Source organism: Scyliorhinus torazame, chromosome 3 (genome assembly GCF_047496885.1).
Source record: "Scyliorhinus torazame isolate Kashiwa2021f chromosome 3, sScyTor2.1, whole genome shotgun sequence".
Lineage (NCBI taxonomy): Eukaryota > Metazoa > Chordata > Chondrichthyes > Carcharhiniformes > Scyliorhinidae > Scyliorhinus > Scyliorhinus torazame.
In genome coordinates this window covers 33563249-33586664 of record NC_092709.1, presented here as the reverse complement: position 1 = coordinate 33586664, position 23416 = coordinate 33563249, and the positions used below count along the sequence as shown (strand labels likewise).

General features: G+C 42.8%; 1 protein-coding gene across 2 annotated transcripts in view; it reads right to left on the bottom strand.

Moving 5' to 3' along the window:
* kiaa0232 (KIAA0232 ortholog) overlaps positions 1-23416 on the bottom strand; it is a 112264-nt gene that overhangs the window by 3869 nt on the left and 84979 nt on the right. For both annotated transcript variants that reach the window (XM_072495555.1, XM_072495557.1), the window contains exons 5-9: positions 21403-21487; positions 15668-18950; positions 8476-8565; positions 1526-1634; positions 800-894 (exon numbers count right to left, since the gene is read on the bottom strand). In XM_072495555.1, coding sequence (XP_072351656.1) covers positions 800-894; positions 1526-1634; positions 8476-8565; positions 15668-18950; positions 21403-21487 — 3662 coding nt within the window. The remainder of the gene's footprint in view (positions 1-799; positions 895-1525; positions 1635-8475; positions 8566-15667; positions 18951-21402; positions 21488-23416) is intronic.

Below are 23416 nucleotides of genomic sequence, written 5' to 3'. Positions count from 1 at the left end.
CATTATTCTTCTAATCCCTCTTTTGTCCCTCCCTTGTGATGCTGCCAAATTAGGAACAGTTTTGCTGCCATTGGGAATTATGTTTCGACTAGCCAAGTTCACTTCAAATAGGATCTTTACAATAAGTACAGAAGAGAATCCTTCATCCCATCAGTCTGAGCTGAAGTTAAACCTAGTCAGGTTCTTTAAAAAAACAATGCGTTCACCCTCTACACTACCTTTATTTGATCTCTAAGGATAATTTAACATTAAAAAAAATTTCTGTAACAGTATCACACTGAACTGAATTATCTTTATTTCTACATTTTCAAGCAGAATGTGTCAGATCTGTGAGCAAGATATCAAAGTCCAAATTTTCATTTATACAGTACAATTTTAATTGTACTACCTCACTTTATATTACATTGCAATGGAAATAGAGCAAGCAATAGTGTGAGGGAAGTGTTAATGTTTATGTGGATATGAAGCAGAGATTTTAGACCTAATGTGCTTGGGGTGATAAAAGTAAGGAGAGCATGCACGACTGTCTTAAAATAATAGTTAAACAGAAATGCAGATGCAAGTCTAGATTAAGAAATGTGAATTGTACTCAGACTTTATCTGTGCAAAACTTCAGTAATTCAATAGGTCTTATGTTTCTCTCTGAAGTAACTCTTCCGGATACTGAACATTCAGTTCTCAAGAAAAACAGCTTAAAGTAAACACTGTAACTGTCATTTCGTGTTAAAGGATTTATGTTTCAATGTAAAATTGAAACATTTATCTCTGGAAAAAGATTTTTAACACTTGGTTAACTTACCAAGTCTAACTGAAGAAGACAATCTCCATTGTGTGAATGTCCTCTTAAAATTGGACACTCAGTTCCATCCTTTTCCTTGGCATCAGTGTAACATTCTAGAAAAAAAAACAATAAGAACACAACATTATGAAGCCAAAGTAACTTCCTAGATTTAAAAAAAACATTGCCGTAGATTTATAACAAAACCAATAAATTGAATAATATATTTTCATTCGTACTTGTGACGATAAACAAACATGGAGAATTAGCTTATTTTAAATTGTTTAACAGGAATTGAAGTGCTTTACCACTTAATTTTTAATTGGTGTAACAGAATTTTGTTCTCAGGCCTCTGAATTGCCACTCAAGACAGAACATTATTACAGGTTTAGAAACAGTTCAACAAGATCTTTCTACAAAGGAATGGGATATTGGTGGAAAAAAAAATCTCTTCCTTTTGTTCCTATAAACCTCATTCCCCTTTTCTAGTATTTAATCTTACTTTATAACTGTATTTTATGGGCAGTACGGTGGCGCAGTGAGAAGCACTGCAGCCTCACGGCGCCGAGGTCCCAGATTCGATCCCAGCTCTGGGTCACTGTCCTTGTGGAGTTTGGACATGCTACCCGTGTTTGCGTGGGTTTCGCCCTCACAACCCAAAGATGTGCTAAATTGCCCCTTAATTGGAAAAATGAATTGGGTACTCTAAATTTTGTTTAAAATAACTGTATTTTATCATTGACTTGCCTGCACACTCGATCCCAGAAAATGGTTGTGGGTACAGTGCTTCTCGCCACCAGTCTGGTTCCTCCTTGCAGTCACTCTTCCCTTGCTGGTTCAAGTCTGAAGAGGGAACCTGCCATGACAAAACAAATGAATCAGTACAATGTTTTGAACCTTTCACTTATTTTGGAGCTCATAATTTTGATTAAGCTTTACAAATTATTGCTTGTACACAGTATGTACAATGTTTCTGAGAGGTTGTCATGGAAATGATATTGAGATAAATAAAAGGCAAATAAAACTTCATGTTACTGTATTGATTCATTTCTTCTGCTAGATTCTACCAAAATATTGCATCAGTATTATGCTACCTTCACCCTGGGCATTTAATCAGCACAAGCCATATACTGCTTCATGTATTTTTGTTAAAAGGTAATTCTACAACCCCTGCACCCTTGTTAAAGTGCCAACAGAAATAGGACAATTAGGTAAATTACATGAAAGCCTGTTGACAGCAGTTAACAATACGAAATGAAAGCAATGGTCATCTTTCTGACATGCTTCAGCCATTATTTGCATTCACCACTCATGATGAATGAGCCTAGCCACTAACTTCCTTTTATTGTCATCAGTTATTGTATCTTAGATATAATGTAGAAGGTAATGGTTCCTTACAGATAAGATATTAATGCACTGTCAGCAATGACGAATGATAAATTAGCCTAACTCTACATTCTAGTTTAAGCCCGCCTTATCCAACTGCTAACACTGTGGTGCAGGTTCCAATGCAACTAAGAGTGTACAGTTATTTTTAAATTACAATTTACAGCTGTTTCCGGACATTGCATCTTTCTTGATAGCAGCGATGATTCCCATCCTGACAACTGATAACAATGCTAACTATGTTCTATCAGCCATTTCACAAATCATTATTTTGATATTATAGTATAGCATCAATGGCATTTGTGGATAGACAGTCTACAGCTATGTTTTTCCAGACATAACCCCGATTCAGATGACAAAATTTAGAATTGCACTGCAAAGTGCTTCACAATCCAAGTGGACAATGTTAAAAAAATCTAACATGCTGAATATTGCGCTTCACTGAAATCCTCTGCTGCTCAATTATACCGTACACCATTAATATACAACATTTCACAAAGGGAAGCAACGCATTCTTTAAGTATTTAAAGAGATTACTCAAAAGTGGGCAGCTGTAAAATCTCAGGTTTTCCTTCGGCTCTTGCAAAGATTTTTCGTAACTAATATTGAAAACTAACTCTTGAGAGAAGAGTCCTCATCAGATCTGCAAATTGTCCAAACCAGAGGGATCACAGAATTGCAGCTATATGTGGGTTACAATGAAACAACTTTTATTTGGAAACAGACATGAATGAGGCTGAGGGCAAGATCATTGGGATTTTGATGTAGCAAGCAGCATGGTAACACAGTGGTTAGCACTGTTGCTTCATAGCGTCAGGGTCCCACGTTTGATTCCGGCTTGGGTCACTGTCTGTGTCGGAGTCTGCACGGGTTTCCTCTGGGTGCTCCAGTTTCCTTCCACGAGTCCCAAAAGACGTGCTGTTAGGTAATTTGGCCATTCTGAATTATCCCTCAGAGTACACAAACAGGCTCCAGAGTGTGGCGACTAGGGTATTTTCACAGTAACTTCATTGAAGTGTTAATGTAAGCCTACTTGTGACAATAATAAAGATTATTATTATTTAATGGCATCTGTCATTAGTTAGTTAGATATACCTGCACCCATCAGCTCAACAAAAATGTTGCTCCCAAAGTTACCCAAACAAAGTTACAATGGCTGAATGAGGATAAAAGAACATCCGAAACTTAAGTGACCAGAGCAATCAAGAGGGTGTCTCTGTAAACAATAAGATTTAAACATTGGCAAATAAACAAACAAGAATTGAAAAGAAGGGTGAGTCAATGGTAATTAAATGTGTAATCAAGTATAGAAAAAGAGGGAATGAAAGACTGGATTAGAAGTGCAGTAACTTGAGGAAGCAGGCGGAAAATGACATTAATTTATTTTAATTATGTACAAAGTTCTGGGCAAAGCAGCATCTTGCTCCCAGTACAATCCTTGCAGGGAGGACCAGTCTGCCTAGGCCCTGCTTTGGCCCAGCTTTTATCAGTACATAATGAGCCCCAGGTGGTTGGCCTCCACCCCCTATCTGGGAAGCTCATACTCCACAGGCTGGATTCTTCCAAAATGGGACTATGTCCCCACGCCGGTGTAAAAATGCTGGAGGTTTACTCTAGAGATTCCTGGAAAAAAAATCAATGCCCTGCAGAGAGCTAGCAGGGACCCAGAGTAATTCACGCTTCTTTTGCTGCGGATACGGGTCCCTGCACTTCCGGTTTTGAGTCCGTGCATGCGCCGTGCCGAGCACCATGGCGGACACGGACCGCGGAGGCAGACATAAAAAAATTAGATCCCCCGATCAGCCACACGCCCGAGCATCTGACCGCGTGGATCTAACCCTCAGCCGCCTATAAAGTCCTCCCCCCGGGCGTCCAATCCCCCTGCCCCCCCCCCCCCCCCCCCCCCCCCCCCCCCCCCACCCCCCAGGTCGGACGCGGACTGGGTCCGCAGCCACCACGCCAGAACCCGACCGGCAATACCAGGTTAGTTGCATGCCTTCGGGAACTCAGCCGGTCGGGAGCGGCGGATCGCTGGGCTGGCCTCTGTCAATGGGCCCCCAGCCGCGCGGCATACTCCACAATAATGCCGACTCTCGGGTCCCGGAGAATCACCGGACCGGCAAACGCGTTTTCGGCGCGGGGCTGCGGAGAATCCAGCCCCACAAGTTGCACGGGAATATAGGAATTAGGAGCAGAAGTAGGCAATTTGCCCTTCGATCCTGCTCTGCCATTCAATCAGACCATGGCTGATGTCTTCCTGGTCTCAAATCCACCTCCCCACCTGTTGCCCATATCCCTTTAACCCAGTTTTTATCAAAAATATATCTATCTCTTTCTTAAACCATTTAATGACTCAGGTTCCATCGCACTATGGGGCAGCGAGTTCCACAAATTCACCACCCTCTGCGAGAAGAGTTCCTCTTCATCTCAGTTCTAAATCTACCGCCTCTCAACTCTATCCGTGACCTCTCATTCTAAATTTCCCCACAAGAGGGAACAATTAGTCTACATTTACTTTATCAATCCCTTTTAGTATTATACACACCTTGATCAGATCCTCGCTCATTCTTCCATACTCCAGCGAGTATAAGCCCTAACTATTTAATTTCTCCTCATATGTCAACCCTCTCATAATAATAATAATATAATCATCGCTTATTGTGACAAGTAGACTTCAATGAAGTTACAGTGAAAAGCCCCTAGTCGCCACATTCCGGCGCCTGTCCGGGGAGGCCGGTACGGGAATTGAACCCGCTCTGCTGACATTGTTCTGCATTACAATCCAGCTGTAATCAATCTGGTGAACCTCCTCTGAACTGCCTCCAATGCCACCACATCCTTCCTCAAATAAGGAAACAAAAACTTGACACAGTACTCCAGATGTGGTCTCACCAATACCCTATACATTGCACCAACACTTCTCTGCTTATACACTCAGTCCTTTTGCAATAAACGCAAACATTCCATTTGCTTTTTAATTACATTCTGTACCTGCATACTAACTTTCTGCGATTCATGAACAAAGACGCCCAGATCCCTCTGCCCAGATGCATCTGCGGCGGGATTCTCCATTTCTGAGATGAAGTGTTCACGCTGGCGCAGAATTTGTGGACTTTCACGACAGCAAAACTGGCGCTGAATCTGGATCGATTCAGAAACTGTGGAGGGACTGGCAGCTGCGCCACGTGGAACACAATTGATTCCAATGAGAAATGGTGCGGGATTTGCTGGGTCTGTGATTGACACCCGGGAGGCTGGCAAGCTGCAGCTGCATATGCACATTACAATCCCCACACACAGATGGCACTGGTTGTGCTGAAGTGCGCCCATACAGCTGATGGGTTGGCTGGGGCCAGAGGGCACCTAGACGGGTGGCATGGGGGGGACACCTATACCACCCATGGCCCTAAGTTCACAATGGGCTATTTGTGGTGTGCGCAGCTGCATGGCTGCCTTGCCGGCTGCGGCAATGGTGTTCCATGTCCGTCCACCGGCCCCACAGCCCACCTTCTGCACCCCCCCCGCCCCCGCCCCCCCCCCCCACACACACACACTCCCTAAGCCCCCCGCCCCGGCCAACGGCACAAATGTCAGCAAACTATGGTGATGTTGGACACTTTCCGTACCCCCTCTCTCTCCCTCAGCAGCCACGACGCCGGTTTCGTGATTTTTAAAAGCACAAATGAACCACGCCGTTGGGAACTAGTTCCATCGGAGGTGGAGCATCGTGGAAGCCCCGGAGAATACCGGGTTGGGCTCGCTAATGACATGCAAATGGTGCATTCCACACCGCATTGACGTCGCTGTCTAGGTGACGGAGAATTGTGATTTGGCGTCAAATCGGCACCTGCCGCAATTGTGGCGTCAGAACCTAGTCTCTGCCCAACCGTGTTTCGCGATTTCAGAGTCAGCCAACGGAGAATCCTGCCCTTGAATCTGCTTTCCATTTAGGTAATAATTTGTCTTTCTATTTTTTCAGCCAAAATGGATAGTCTCACATCAGATCAGTGATGGTTTCCCTGTGGGGTTATAACAGAGATAGAGAAAAAGACAAAAAAATAAAAAGGAAAAGCTCCTGAAAAATTCAAAACAGCCGACTTCCGGTGGCGCCCTCGAAGAAGCAGGTTGCAAGTCGGATCGCTCCCGCCCGCGATGGGCAAACGGACCTTTTCCAACGGACTTTTTCGGGACCTGGCGACCTGCTTTAGGATAGGGAAGAGGCTTTCCCCCCAGGGTATGGACAGCTGGACCAGAAGTCGAGTGGAGCGGCAAGGATCGAAGCGGGAGCAGCGGGGACCCCAGACTGGGTGGCGAAGCATGGCAGATGGCAGGGACCAGGAAGCGGAGGCTCACTGGCCAAGAGAGCAACAGATGGAGTTCTTCAGGAATTGCTTCGCCGAACTGAAGAGGGACACGCTGGACCCGATGAGAGCGTAATGGACCGAATGGTCGAGACACAGGCGGTCTTAGAGAAGACGCTCAGGGAGGTCGAGGTTAAGCTCTCCAGCCAGGTGGACACGGTAACGGAGCTGGAGCACGAGGTGGAGGAGCTGAACGCCCGCCAGAGGAGGATACAGGAGCAGCTTGAAGGGCTTGGGAACAGAGCCAGGAGGCAGAATTTGAAGATCGTTGGCCTCCCCGAGGGCTGCGAGGGATCGGATGTGGGTGCATACGTGACGGGTATGCTTGAGGCGCTGATGGGACCGGAGGCCTTCCCTCGACCCCTGGAGTTTGATGGGGCGACTGAGGGCGACTGACCGAGGGCCTTGGTGGTCCGCTTTCACCGGCTTGCTGACAGGAATGTGTGCTGCGATGGGCCATGGCGGAGAGGAGCAGCAGATGGCAGAACTGCAAGGTGCACATTTACCAGGACTTGGGAATGGAGCTGGCCAAGAGGCTTGCAGGATTCATCAAAGTAAAGGCAGCCCTCTACAAAAAGTAGGTGAGGTTTGGAATGCTGTATCCTGCAAAGCTTTGGGTTACGTTTGAGGAACTCCACTACTACTTTGAGACACCAGAACAGGTTTGGGCTTTCATTAAAGATAAGAGGCAGGACTTGAACTATCGGGCACTTCGTTTTTTCAGTGCTGTACAGTGGCGGCGGTCTGTTAACCTAACTTGCTCTGACTAGGAGTGGACTTTTATTAAAAGAAGAAGCGGGACTTGAACTAAAGGACTCTGGGCTTTCAGAGCTTTTGTGTGGCGGCGGTTTGTTAAATTATCCTGTACTGTAATGTTTTATCCAAGATTGTTTTCAGCCTGGACAGAGAGCGGGGGCTGGAGGGCGCACTGCTTAGGATGATTTTGGGAGATTGCAACGAGGGGGCAGGGGGGGCCTGCAAAGGAGGCCCTGCACTTGGTACCTTTTGGCAGGAGATTGGGCCTCTGATAGGGGGATGGGCTAGGGGCTGTTTAAGGGACTTGAAAGGGCACGGGGAGATACAATCAGGTTAATGGGTCCTTGGTGTGTGGGGGGAGGGCCCGAGCGCTCGGGTGGGAGACAGTCAGGCACCAAGGACAGGTATCAGCGTAGCTAGCGTAGGTCAGGGGCACCAGGGAGAGTAGGAGGAGGGGCGGGCTAGGGCCAAGCGCAGGGCTGACCTGGCAGGTCAGGCCTCGGGGGTGGTGGGGGGGAGGCAGCTGAGAAGTAGAGCAGAGGAGACTTAAGTGGGCAAGGGGGGGTGACCAGGGATCCCCCGGGGGAGAAAGTCGCTTGCAGACTCTCAGGGAACAGCGCAGGAAACCAACAGCAGCAGCACCCAGGGGAGGGGGGGGGGGGGGGGGGGGGGGGAGAGAGAGAAGAGTTAGAGCCACATTAGTTTAGTTGAACGCGGGTGGCATGGGCAAACAGAGCTGATAGGGGAAGTGCCTTATTAACATGTTTATTCTTTCCCACTGTTCGTTTTCACTATGTTAAGGCTCTTTGCATAGGGCCTTTTTTTTCTCTGTAAATGTTACATATTTGTTTTAAATTTTAAAAATGATTTACAAAAAAGAAAAATTCAAAACAAGGAGGAATGAGACTCCACACTTCAGTGGCAGAAATTGATTGCCCAAACACCAAAGGGTACTTTCGCTAATTGCTAACTTAAAATATATGTGCAGGTTTAGTTGTATCTACCATACAAAAAGAGTAATTTCATAACATTGAGAAGCAGACAGCAAAATGCCATTTCCACAAAGCTAATGGTGGAGAGGCACAAAGCTTGGACGGCAACTTTCAGATACTTACATTTAACCATACATCTGACCTTCACCTGAAGTTGCTGTAACATTTATGTATAAATAATGGCAAGCATCATGATTCTCACCGTTATTTTGACAGCAGATTCTGGATCATTGTATTGACCATTCTTTCCTTGAACACTGATTGCAGGCTGCCAATCTTCTTGGAAAATCGCCTAAATATAAGTAAAGCAAAATGAATGGCTTGAAGTATGACCAGTTAGTACAAATTGTAATCCCAGCATTGGCCATGTCCATTGCCTCTTGGTGTTAATGAAATAATGGGAATAAAATCCTCTTATTTTGACACTTTGGTACTTGATCAGAAGAATCAAGTTGGAGGTTTTCCAAGTAATTGAAGCAGTTAAGCTTACAAATGATTCAAGTTGGAGGAATAACACTATTGTTTGATACCCAGGGTCCTGAGGCAATTAGCACTTCAGTATCAGAAACATATGGTCATAACAATAAACTGGTCAAAAGGCCAGTGCAAAGCTTATGAAAGACAAAACATTCCGAACACATGGATATGAATGAATGAATGGATCACATGTTTGGTTTACTCTTCTACAGTCTCTCCAGGAACTGGAGATCACTTCTCCAATGAGACAGTGAGTAACTGACCAGGAAGCTCTCATGTGTGATCACCAAACTATACGGAATTTGATGCTCTGAGTTGTAGCAACAGTAAGGTTGATATAATTAATCGCAGCATCTTGGGTTTGGACAAGGAGAAAAATTGTCCAGGATTCCTGCTCCTTCTTACTGAGTGATTTTGCTGTCACTCGCTTCACAGTTATAATTCTTGCAATTGATTGGCTTGCGATTACTCACATCAGGACTCACATGTAAATGTTCACTAGAGTAAGATATCAAGGGTCAACACCTTCAGATCAAGTGCAGAGTATATAAATTTCGAGGAATAAAATCTCTCAGAGAATAATTTTCTTAGGAACATTGTAGCAAGAGATGATGGAAGATTCCTACATGAACAGGTAGGTAGCTTAATTTCAATTTAGCTTTAGGAAATGTCACTGACAATTCAAAACTGATGATTTCTCAGGGCCCCTGTTTAAACCTTTGCTGCCAACATCAAAGCACAATTTTTCCACTTTTGTTTTTATTCCAAATTAATCAAAATCTTTCCAAAATAAATGACTGTTATCATGGCAATAGGTAACATTCTTCAATAGGCAGGTGGAAAGTTTCTAACAAGTTTGAAAAATGTGGCCCTCCAATTGGTATAGGAAAATCTTGCTCCTACACTTTGGGGATTTTAAAACTTTATGCAAATTTAGGAACCTATTTTTACAGTGTATTGATGTACCAGGAACAATTCAGTAATATCACAAAATCATTCTATGTTTCTGTGAAACAACAAGTTTTCTGATAACTTATTGGGCAATTAAAATTATAAAAACAAGAAAGATTTATGGGTCACTCCCAATTTTATTCTGAGCTAACTGATTTTAACTAGTTTAGCAATGGGAATTGCTTTGTGTCCCCAGATCTGGGAAGGTGAAATAGTGAAAGAAAAATTAAGGCTCCTGCTCTGAATGGCTTTGCAGTGGCATTCACTATAAAATGTATTACATGTATGCAATGCAAAGGGAGAGTCAGATTTATGCAGACTTAACATTATGCACCGGTGGCACCAGTTTCAGCAGATCTGAGCGAGGGCAGCACGGGAGCACAGGAGTTACAACACCAGGGACTGGGTTCAATTCCGACCTTGTGTGACTGTGTGGAGTTTGAACGTTCTCCCGTGTCTGCGAGGGTTTCCTCTTGATGCTCCGGTTTCCTCCCACAGTTCAAAGATATGCAGGTTAGGTGGATTGGCCATTCTAAATTGCCCTTTAATTTCTAAAGATGTGCAGGTTAGATAGGGTTACGGGGATAGGGTGGGGGAGAGGGCTTAGGTTGGGGTGCTCTTTCGGAGGGTCGGTATAGACCCGATGGGCTGAATGGCCTCCTTCTGCACTGTCGGGATTCTACGGATTTGATGTGTGAGAGTGTGAGCAAGATGAGAGATCCAGAAATAAATTTGTTTCTTGTTCTTAGAAGAAAAATTATAAAGATGTGATCCGGGTTTTTAAATGCTGAGAGGCATAAATAAGATATATATAAGTAACTTAATTAATTAACTATGTACAGTTGACAGGAAAATGAGGATAATATTTCTAAACTTCCAGCAAGACAAAATACGTGGGAAATTCTTTACACAAATTGTTGTGTATTCAGTAACATTAAGTGAGATGAATAAAGATCTAGCCTGACAGTCAAAGCTGATCATGTTCATGAATGATCTTCAGGTAGGGGAGCCTATTTCCTCTCATTCTCATCTCCATTTATCTCTCGTGTCATACTACATGGTTCACTTCAAATAACATAGAAAGGCTATGTGGTTTAAAGAACAACATTTGCTTGTCGACACCTTAATGTAATAAACAATGGGTAATACATGCAACATGGTTGGCATTGCTCACATCTCAATCAGAATTACTTTCCAACAATACAACGGAGACAAGTCAATGCAGACAGAAGAGATCAATTGAGATTCTGGCAGAAAATCCCAAGAATGTTAAAACTTTGGTCTCAATTAACGAATAACATTTTGTGATTGCATTTAAGACCATGGAAAAGCAAACCAATGGACTTTCCAAAGGCTCAATTCTGGCTCCAACCCTGGACTTGTACACAAATAATCTTCCAAAAACTACCTCCCGAAAATTCATATATGCTGACGACATCGGCCTTGCAACTCAAGCCCCTCCGACTTCAACATCTTAGGACGGACCCTAAACAAGAACTTGTCAAAACTTGAACAACACTGCAAGTCATAGCGACTCAAGCCAGCCCGGCAAAATCAGTATTCAACTTATTCAATCTTTACAATGCAATGCAAAGCCAATGAAGAGCTTAACATCCAAATGGATGGATAGAAGTTACAAAACATCCAACTCCAACATACCTTGGAGTGACCTTAGATAGTCCTAAGGTCTACCTTCCGTGTACATCTTAGTGCTAGGGGTTGGATGGGGCAGAGTTTGTAAGGCGTATCCAGGAAGCCTACTTGATGCAATATGTAGATAGTCCAACTAGGGAAGGGGCAGTACTGGATCTGGTATTGGGGAATGAGCCTGGACAGGCGGTCGAGGTTTCAGTAGGGGAACATTTTGGGAGTAGTGACCACAATTCTGTATGTTTTAGGGTACTTTTGGACATGGATGAGGGTAACCCTCATGTTAAGGTGCTGAACTGGAGAAAGGCAAATTACGATAACATTAGACAGGAATTGAAGAATTTGGATTGGGTGCGGCTGTTGGATAGTAAATCCAAATCGAGGGCAGTACGGTGGCACAGTGGGTTAGCCCTGCTGCCTCGCGTGCAGAGGTCCCAGGTTCAATACCAACTCTGGGTCACTGTCCGTGGTGTGGAGTTTGCACATTCTCCCCGTGTTTGCGTGGGTTTCACCCCCACAACCCAAAAGATGTGCAGGGTAGGTGGATTGGCCTTGCTAAATTGCCCCTTGATTGGAAAAAATGAATTGGATACTCTTAAAAAAAATTTTTTTTTTTTAAGTTTAAAAGAAAGTAAATCCAAATCGGACATGTGGGAGTCTTTCAAGCGACAGTTGATTAGGATTCAGGAAAGTCACGTTCCTGAGAGAACAAAAGAGAAGTATGGGATGTTTAGGGAGCCTTGGATAACAAGGGATATTGTGAACCTCGTCAAAAAGAAAAAGGAGACTTTTGTATGGTCTAGGAGGGTGGGGACAGTCAAAACCATTGAGGTGTATAAAGAAAGTAGGAAGGTACTGAAGCGAGAAATTAGGAGGGCTAGGAGGAGTCATGAAAAGTCCTTGGCAAGTAGGGTTAAGGTGAATCCCAAAGCTTTTTATTTATATGTAAAAAGCAAGATTGCGGCCAGGGAAAGGATTGGACCACTGAAGGACTGGGGGGAATCAATGTGCTAAGCCAGAGGAAATGGGCGAGGTACTAAATGAGTACCTTGCATCAGTGTTCACCAAAGAAAGGGACTTTGTGGAAGATGATTCTTGGGTAGGGTGTGTGGACAGTCTGGGTCAAGTTAACATCAAAAAGGAGGAGGTTTGGGTCTTCTAAAAGATATTAAGGTAGATAAATATCCTGCGCGGATGGGATTTACCCCAGAATACTGAGGGAAGCAAGGGAGGAAATTGCTGGGGCCTTGACTTACATCTTTGTATCCTCATTTTCTACAGGCGAGATCCCAGAGGACTGGTGAATAGCTAATGTGGTATCACTGTTTAAGAAAGGTAGCAGGGATAATCCTGGAAACTATAGGCTGGTGAGCCTAAAGTCGGTAGTAGGTAAATTATTGGAGAGAATTCTCAGGGACAGGATTTATACCCATTTGGAAACAGATGACTCATAAGTGATAGACAGCATGGTTTTGTGAAGGGGAGGTCGTGCCTCACTAACATGATCGGGTGTTTTGAGGAGGTGACAAAGATGATTGATATGGGGAGGGCAGTGGATGTTGATAACATGTAAAGCCTTTGACAAGGTACCTCATGGCAGACTGGTAGAAAAGGTGAAGGGATCAGAGGTGAGGTGGCAAGGTGGATACAGAACTGGCTCGGGCACAGAAAGCAAAGGGTAGCAGTAGGAGGGTGTTTTTCTAAATGGAAGGTTGTGACTAGTGGTGTTCCACAGGGATCTGTGCTGTGGCCTCTGTTGTTTGTAGTATGCATAAACGATTTAAACGATGACACCAATTTTGGCAGATAGTGGCAGATAGTGTTGAGGATTGTCAGAAGATACAGCAGGACATAGATAGATTGGAGACTTGGGCAGAGAAATGGCAAATAGAGTTTAATCCGGACAAATGTGAGGTACAGCATTTTGGTAGGTCTAATATACCAAAGAGGGGAAATATACCGTAAATGGCAAAACTCTTAGGAATATAGAAAGTCAGAGAGATCTGGGTGTGCAGATCCATAGATTCTTTCCCAGGGTGGAGCGGGTCCCTCACCAGGGGGCATAGGTTTAAGGTCTGTGGGGCAAAGATTAGAGGAGACGTGCGAGGCAGGTTTTTTACGCAGAGGGTGGTGAGTGCCTGGAATGCGTTGCATGTGGAGGTTGTGGAAGTAGATACATAACGGCATTCAAAAGGCATCTTGATAAACACATGGATATGATGGGTATAGAGGGAAACATAACAAGGAAGTGCGGAGGGTTTTGGCAAAGGTTGGTATCATGACCAGTACAGGCTTGGAGGGCGGAAAGGCCTGTTCCTGTGCTGTATTGTTCTTTGTTAACCCACAAAATGATAGAAGAGGTCCGCAATGTCCCCCACCTGCCACTTCATGCCCATCTATTCAGCCCACCCAAGGGATGACTCCCAACAAGAAGGCTGATGTGGAAAAACGCTCCCACACAAGACTTCAATGCAAATTCCACCTGGGCAAATGAATGGGAATCATTGGACACGATAAACAAATAGCTAGTCTCAAACCCAACCCACCAGCTGCCTGCTTTCAACCTTCCAAGGAAAGAGCGGTCCACTCCTAAAAAGTTCAGGACTAGCCACGGCACTTGCTTGGCCAACCTTCACAGATGGGGCATTAGTGTCAGCCACTATGTGCCTGCGGGAGAGAGCAAACTATGCACCACATTAAAGATGAATGCCCAATCCACAGCCTCAACGGAGGTCTATCCGCACCAAACACATCAGGACCAGAAGAAACTGATTGGCTTAAGGACTTTGCATTCACTAAATAAAATAAGTTTAACACCAAATGTTTGTCATTATTTGACAAATTCAATACCATGAAATTATATCAATTAATAAAATTTTACATTGTCAAATATATAGAATGAACACCAAAATTAATTATATAGGCTATTTTCTGCATCTTTTCAAACCTCCTTATCTAGACTATTTTGTTCCTCATATCTTTGAGTGAGCTCAAACTCTCATACCTTTAAGAACGTCCATCACTGTCTTGACATCCAACTAAGTTTTTGATAAAGCACCAGGAAAATGGAAGAGCTAATATTTTTTGGTAATTGCTATTAGCTGCTATTTTCTCCCCCCCCCAATATCTGACTTCAATCTTCAAAAGCTGTAGACCATCAAATTGGACCTTGTATTTAAGTTATCAAGTTATTAAGTTATCAAACAAATTTCTTGAACAATGTATCAGTGAATACTAGGAGTGATACAATAGCCATATAATTACATCAAAAAGCTCTTTTTCTCTCACTTGAATTAATTTGAAATAAAACTATTATTGGATAGACAAGTTTAGAAATCTGAAATCTTTTCTGACTATGGAATTTAGCTGATGGACTTTTTTCTGTGAAGCTTTTAATCAGTTTGCATTATGAACATTCAATGCCATGGACAGATTACTGGTTGCTGTAGCTGGTTTGGGATTTTCAGAATTGATAGTTACATTCAACATGTTGTCATGTATTTAAATGAACAAATCACTGTTTGTATTTGATCAAAGTTAGCTCAGTCTCACCCTCAAGGTTCAAGTTTAAAAGCCACTTTGAATGAAATTTGTAATATATGGGATACACAGGGATCTAAACTACAGACATTTTTAAAAATGCTTTTCTGCTGTAATTTAACTCACGGGAACAATCAGTAATTAAAACTGTAAATACATAATTTTTGTATATATTATACATTAACGTAGTTTTTTTAAAACAAAGGTTCCATATTTCTTGGTCCTTACTATAAAAGCACATACCCTAAACTAGGCAGAAGAATGGTTAGCCATTTACTATCAGTTAGTAAGATGTACAGATGTGTTTACAGGACTGTGAGGGGCACAAATTGCTTATCTAATGTATTTATATTCTTCTGCGTTGGATAAGGCAACCGCCATTTTCCAGGAACTGTTATTAAAAAAATGACGTCACTCCTAATGCAGAACTCTTAGGAGCATTTTTCCAACTCCTGTGTACCCACTCCTTACTTCTACAATCTGTTACCCCTTTTGCAATAGTGTAACCTTTGACTTGCTGTGATCAATTCAACAAGCAACCCACTGCTTATATTAAACAATGATTGTGTAGGTAATCTTGATTCATTGAGTCTTAAAACGTACCTAGTTAAGCTGATCAATGGAATAATTATTAATAACTGGTTGAAACATTATTTCATTATAACTTCTCTAAAAATTGGAGTAAAGAGTAGCTTACTGCAACATTGTTGGCAAACTATTCCCTGCAATGTAGAAGAAATCACAAATTGTAAATGTACAGAGAAAGTGATACTCACATCTTGTAGTGAAGCTGCTCTAACACCAGTGCCCTCACTGAATCCAGAAAAGCTCCTGTTTATTGGACGATTCTGGAATGCTTCCAATTTATCACATGGTACCTTCAGCTTGACATCTATTTCACAACTATTCACAGTGGTGCATTCCATTGATGCCTGTAAATTACATTCTGGACACTGCTGCTCTGGCTGTAAAAGACCACCAGATCCTTCATGAGAATCCAGTGAAGTCTGAGCACTCTTTTCCATTCCAGCTTTCTTTAACCTGGGCAGGAATTTTCCCGATTCCAGCTCTGACTTTCCATAATAATGTCCTTCCCGCTCAGCATCTTCTTCCAATGGCTTTAAGTCTGCCTGTTGATCCTCAAACAAACCTGTCTGGCAGAGGACAGGAATAGTAACATCCTCCTTTTCTGACTCAAATTCTGACTCACTTCCTCCGCCTGGTGAAAGCTCAGAGGCAGATATAGGTCGGAAATGAGTCCGTGGCGAGATTCGAATAGCCCGGTACTGTGTTTTGTCAATACTATATATTTTCGGATGAAATGTTTCACTTTCTGAGTCTGAACACAGTATAGATTTGGGCTTAAAGCTTGGACTGAACGTTGCAAGCCTTTCAGGTTCAAATGAACATTCCACATGAAGAACTTGTGAAAAAGGATTGTTTAGGTCAAAGGAGGAAAATGAATACTCAACACCAGGCTCTTGACCCTGATAATTACTGCAATTCCCTAATAAATCTTCATGGAAGATGAAAGAGAACTCAGTATTTAACCTATCATCGCCTTGTCTCGTCTGGTCACATGGTGTGAACGAAGCACAAGATCGCCACAACGGTCTGTGGCCAGGAGCAAAATTGCTACCTGGAGTCATGAAGACATCTGTACCTGCTATGGTCACAACATCTGATGCTGCACACTGCAATAAAGTACCTTTTGCAGGATCAGGGGGAACTACTCCCCAGTCTCCACAACTGTCAAATGTTTTTAGTTCTCCATAGACGCCACCAAGAATGAAAGCACTTTCTTTGTCAGCACCAATATCCCAAGGTTTAGATGGTGCTGTGTAATCACCTACATCTATCTCTGCAAGTTCCCCAGTTGCAACAGCTTGGGCCTCCAAGTTTTCCTTCTGGCATTCCCACAAGTGATACTCAGACCGCTGCACTGCCTTTTCATGAGGCTCCTGCAGGATGTCCTGTTTAGTTGCCATATCTAAACAACAGCAATGGCAACCATTCACCTCACCAGGAAAGAAATCCTCTTCTGATCGTTCTACATCTAGCGTTGTTTCAGTGTCATTTTCTGCTATGGCTGTCCAAATGTCCTTTATAACTTCTGAGCCATAGGTATCCCCATGACTGGCCATCTGTTCAGCAAAAGTTTCCACAGTTTCATATTCCTTATTTTCTTCTTCTTCCAACTGAATTCCACACACCGACTCCAGCTTAGATTTCTGTTTAAAAGTCATGCTTGTTATATTTCGTAAAGCTCCATCTGTTTGTGAATGAGTGTCCTCATGCAATAAATCTAAAAGGTCTTCATCAAGAACGCTGGACGAAATGCCAGGGACTATACAATCAATCTCTTCTGCATTGAATTTAGTGGACTCCTCCATCTGAATACCAAAGGAGGTTTCATTATCGGAACGTGTTTCTTCAGAATGTGACCATGGGCTGCAGGTTCGTGTTGAAAGATTTGAGCAGTGGTCATTTTCATCAAAGGCACTATTTTTGGTCCATATAAGCAAACGAGACTGTGATTTTCCTGGCAAATCTGCCCAGCCTCCAACATCACTATTCTGATTTCCCAGGCTAAGTCCATCAAAACAGAATGGTGAAGTAGAGTTATCATATTGCACTTCAAACAGAGAAAAACAAGTGGAGTTTAAACCAGACCCTTCATTTGTTTCTGAAAAGTGTTCTTCTTGATTGCCAGTACTACTACTTGCATCACACACTGTATTATCCACAATGGGAGAAAGCGTAATGGGGGAATCCCCAGCAAAGCTTTCCCCTTCTGCTTCATCAGAGCTACAGCACTCCCAAAATTGAGCTATATTTGCAAGATCATTTAAGAATAATCCTTCTGCGTCAAGAGAAGCTTGTGAATCTGTCCATATTGCACTTTCCCTTGTCAACTGTAGTCCATCTAACACTATACAACAGTCTGCCTCAAAATCAGTTTGCTCTATACTTTTCCGTCGAATCATGCTTAAAATTCGACTCTCTCCTTGCAATGAATTTGAGGCACTAGGATCCAATATGGATTGATGAATATCCACTTCATAGAAGTGAGTAAATTCAGATAGATGCATATCATCTAAAATATCACTGTCCTTGGGATTAGAACAGCTTGAGGTCCCAGTGAGGTCATTAGCCTCATCTAATAATGCAGGCATTTCAACAAAGTGACCATCGACGAAAGCACCTGCTGCGAGGTATGTTTGGAAATTATTGTTACTAATACAAAGACCCTGCATCGTCTCCGAAAGCTCTTCCAAAGTCAAAGATTCACTATCATTAGCAGCTACACTATTCCGGTATGCAGTTTCTAGCTTACTTTTTCTACTTGGAGGGAACCAGTACTCTGTGATTGGTTCAGTGTACCACAATGGTTCTTCTTTGAATTCCTGTTCTCTTCCACTTTCATTGCTAAGATCTTTTGTATCATTTGTTTTCCTTCTTGTTTCTTTCATAAACCTTTTTCCTTTTTTGCACAGCTGTTTGGTAGGCCCACTGCTGCTGCTTCCACAGGTGCTTTTTCGATCATCTCTGTCAACAGATTTCAAAGATAGCCTAACTTGTCCATTTCGCCCCTTTTTGTTCCGAGCAGTTTCTCTCATCTTATGTCTGATTTTGACAGCTTTGGTGGGACCTTTTAACTCATACTGGTTCCCACTTGAGCTTGAGCCTGCTTCACTGGAGCCAGAGGACCATGAACGAGGGCGCATCTTTCCTTCTGACCTATGTCGGATCTGTTTCTTTCCTGTAGTGGGTTTCTGTTCTGGCAAGCTGTTGTTGTGCCTATTTTCTTTCTCTTTTTTACTTCTTCTGAACATACGACTACTACTTGTAGTGATGGACGCCTCATTCCTTCGGCCTCTAGTACCTTCACCTTCACTATTGCAATCTTTTGGAGAGGATGTATCAGTGCTTGTTTGTGGAGCAGCAGATGAAGAAGAACCACCAGAAAATGAACAAGCTTTGGTCTTATTCCACACGGTCATGATTTCTTGCAGACAGATTGGCTTCTCAGAAAGAGGTGGAAATGCTTCATAATACCTAAAAAGAAAATGGACATTAGTTCAATGAACTAGGTGACGTATAAACATTTTTAATTACTGAGAATGCCATGTTTTACACAATGTAAGAAATAGGAGCTGGAGGGGGCCATTCACCCCTTTACACCCATGGCACCATTCAATGGTTGATATTCTACTTAACACCATTTTCTTGCACTATCCCAGAATCCCCTGATATTTTTAATCTGTAGAAAGCTATCAATCTCAATCTTGAACATACTCAACGGTTGAGCCTCCACAGCCCTCTGGAGCAAGAAATGCCAAAGACTTGGCACCCTCAGAGTGATGAAATTCCTCCTCATCTCCATCCTAAATGGCCTGCTCCTTATTCTGAGACTGTGTCCCCTGGTTTTAGCCAGCCAGGGGAAACATCTACCCTGTTGAGCCTTTTAAGAATTTTGTATGTTTGAATGAGATCACCTCTTATTCTTCGAAACTCCAGAGAATAAAGGCCCAGTCTATTTAATCTTTCCTCATAGGACAATCCCTCCATCCCAGGAATTAATTTGGGGAACCTTTGTTGCACACCCTCTCTGGCAAGTATATCTTTCCTTCACTAAAGAGAAAAATTGCACAAAATATTCCAGGTGCTGTCTCACCATGGTTCTGTATAATTGCCATGATGTGGAGATGCCGGCGTTGGGCTGGGGTGAGCACAGTAAGAAGTCTTACAACACCAGGTTAAAGTCCAACAGGTTTGTTTCGATGACACTAGCTTTCGGAACGCTGCTCCTTCCTCAGGTGAATGAAGAGATATGTTCCAGAAACATATATATAAGACAGATTCAAAGATGCCAGACCCCATCTCTGGGTCTGTAAAGATTTAACCACCTGCTAATGCTTGTATTCCAAGCATCGTCTGGCATCTTTGAATCTGTCTATATATATGTTTCTGGTACATACCTCTTCATTCACCTGAGGAAGGAGCAGCGCTCCGAAAGCTAGTGACATCGAAACAAACCTGTTGGACTTTAACCTGGTGTTGTAAGACTTCTTACTGTATAATTGCAGTAAGACATCTTTACTCCTACATGCACATCCTCTTGACACAAAGGCTGGCATACCATTTGTATTCTTAATTACTTGCTGTACCTACCTGCATGTCAGCCTTCAGTGACTCATGTACAAGGACACACCCAAGTCCCTTTGAAATTCAACACTTCCCATACTCTCACCATTTAGGAAATACTCTGTATTTCTATTTTCCAATCAAAGAGAATAACCCAATTTTGCATTGTATTCCATCTGCCAGATTTTTGCCCACTCACTGAGCACCTCCAAAGCCCCATGCAGCATCTTTGCACCCTCCTCACAACTCACACTTCCACCTTGTTTTGTGCCACCTGCAGACTTCAAAGTATTACATTTAATCCCCATTTCCAAATCATTGGTATAGATTATTTTACATTTGTTAACTTTAAATTCAATGATTACGTAAAAAGTTTTAAATATTAGCATTCTGGGCACGATTTAACCACCGCGTTGCGTCCATGGCGGATCTGGGCGAGCCGGTTAAAAAGGAGGAGGAGAGAGACCGACAATCATGATCTCCCTGATGTTTCCGGCAAGGGTCTGGGGTCTAGGGGCTCCTGCTGTGGCAGGGGTGAGCATGCAGAGCGAGGTTTTCCAGCACAACTGGCTTAGTGATAGCACTCAGAGAAGGCGGGACACATAAGGGTGGGGAATGCTTGGAGGAGTTGAGGGTCACGGGATGGAAGCCTTAACTGAATGTTGGTCTCTCTCTTTCTCCAAGTCCTTACAGATATACAAAATATGGCTGGTTATCCCAGTCCCGCAAGAGCTGCCCTTGCGGTGCTGGTGGCAGCCCAGGCAGTCAGAAGCAGGAGAAGGTGACAGCAGCGTTGACGCACGCTGGAGATGGCTCCCATGTGTAGGGGGCCATCGCACACCCTGAAGACCCAGCCGCCCATCAGGCCATGGAGGAACCCAGAGGGGGACGCCAGTGACGACCCATGATGTACAGGCATTGTTGGTCTTTCGAGGAGATAATGGACAGCATGTACCACAGGAGTCTGTCGCAACAAAGTTAGAAACACTAATTGTATTGAAAGAAAAATAACAGCAAATGGAAAGTCAGAATGTGCACAGTGGGTAGCACTGTTGCTTCGCAGCTCCAAGGTCCCAGGTTCAATTCCAGGCTTAGGTCTGTGTGGAGTCTGCATGTTCTCCCCGTGTCTGCGTGGGTTTCCTCCGGGTGCTCCGGTTTCCCCCACAAGTCCCAAACGACGTGCTGTTAGGAAATTTGGACATTCTGAATTCTCCCTCTGTGTACCCGTAAAATGTGGCGACTAGGGGCTTTTCACAGTAACTTCATTGCAGTGTTAATGTAAGCCTACTTGTGACAATAAAGATTATTTAAAAAAGAATGTGTCCTGAAATGTCTTGTGCATTCTAAAACAGTTCATACTTACATTTCTACCTGATCCTTGGTGGAAGGAGATTCTATGATTTCAGGAGATTGAGATCCTTCTACTTTCTTACTACCTTGCTTTTCTTCTGAAATTTGGGAAGAGAAAAGAAGGAATAGAAAAATAAATTCAAGTTGCTCTTATATGGATGATTGCTATTTGCTTCACTACGTTTCCTGCATTAAAGGGAAGTATGTAAGGGAATTCAGTAGGATGTAACAGAAGCAGATGGTATAAACAATGACATTTGTATTAATATTTCGAACAACTTTAAGAGAGTCATCATGTCTTCTTAATTGCTTCTGAATTCACTCCGTAACTTTAATAAGACACCACATAGATTCTGAACTCAAGCATTGTAAATAAATGGATAAAACATTGTAAATAAATGGATAAAACATTGTAAATAAATGGATAAAGACATAAGTCAAAATAGAGTATTGAGTCTAATCAAGTCAACAAGTTTAACTTAAACACCATTACTGCACCAGGGTTCACAAGATTTTTTTGTAAAATAGCAAATGGAAACTTTTGACAATTATGAAGAGCAAGAAGCAGACCTTCTTATATTTGTGTGTGGTGCCACACAGGAACATTGAAGCTGTACACAATGCTTCTGCTGCTTCAAGTTCTCTTAGTGTACAATATTCATAAACTACAGTAAAATAAGTTCTTAAATAAACATATTTTAACTAACATAGGCATACTGTTAGTTAGGGCTGGTTTAGCACAGTGGGCTAAATAGCTGACTTGTAATGCTGAACAAGGCCAGCAGTGCGGGTTCAATTCCCGTACCGGCCTCCCCGAACAGGTGCCGGAATGTGGCGACGAGGGATTGTTCCAGGAAGTTCTTTGAAGCCTACTTGTGATAATAAGCGATTATTATTATGTATTTCTGACAAAATGATGATATATCTTAATTCAATTGATAGGTTCTCCTTTTTTTAAACTATCCAAATTCTAGGGACAGTGATAGCAGTAAAATGAAATCTGCCCAAACAGCACAGAAAATAATAATCAAAACTATACAGAGGAAAACCTAAACAAAACAGAGATTCTTGAGGACAGAACCGAGAAACAGCTCAAGAAACGGTTATATTTAAGCATTCTCGCATTTATTTTAGGGATTTCACTAAAGTGTGCGATTTTTTGGCATTTCTATTTAATTTGATTTTCAAAAGTAAAAATACTAAGCATGCGCTAGTGGCCAGCCAAAATATGCTGATTAATGGCTAAACCAGATGCAACCCATAAATCAGGCTAAGTGAGCAAAGCAGAGGGTGTCAGAAACGTGATGTGGGCGTTAGGCAGTAAGGTGGTCTGACATCCCCCATGAGCCTTCTCCATTAACAAAATGAACTTTGTTTACTAATGAACAGAGGTTCTGGAAGGAGATGTCAAGAGACGTTATGATCCCTCATCTGCTGGTGGAGACCATAAGGTTAGTGGTGGGAGGGTAGTTAATGTGATGTGAAGGAGGCTGACAAGATTAGTACCCAGAGGGTGCACTGTGAGAGACAGTAGGATGATTATACCCAGATCAATTCAGTAAACATGGAAAGGAAAGCAGTGTTAATTACACAGCATGCATGGGTAAAAAATAAGTATCAGAATCAAGTAATGGCTTTAGGACTTAGGGAGTTTAATCTACAAAGAGAGACACTCTCAGAGCTAAACTTCCTCTTCTTGCAAAAAAGACTGGTGGTGGAGGAGTCACGGTTAATATATTTTAAATGACAAACATTATGATGGTGCAGATAGAAATAAGCAGGAATTAATTTAGATCACAGAACAATTTGATATTGGTGCAAAATTCAAAAGCATCAAAGAGCTTGACAGGGTAGTCACTGGGCAGTCCAGAACTAGGGGCCACAGTCTCAGAATAAGGGCATGATGTGGAGATGCCGGCATTGGACTGGGGTGAGCACAGTAAGAAGTCTTACAACACCAGGTTAAAGTCCAACATGTTTGTTTAGAATCACTAGCGTTCGGAGCTAACCTGGTGTTGTAAGACTTC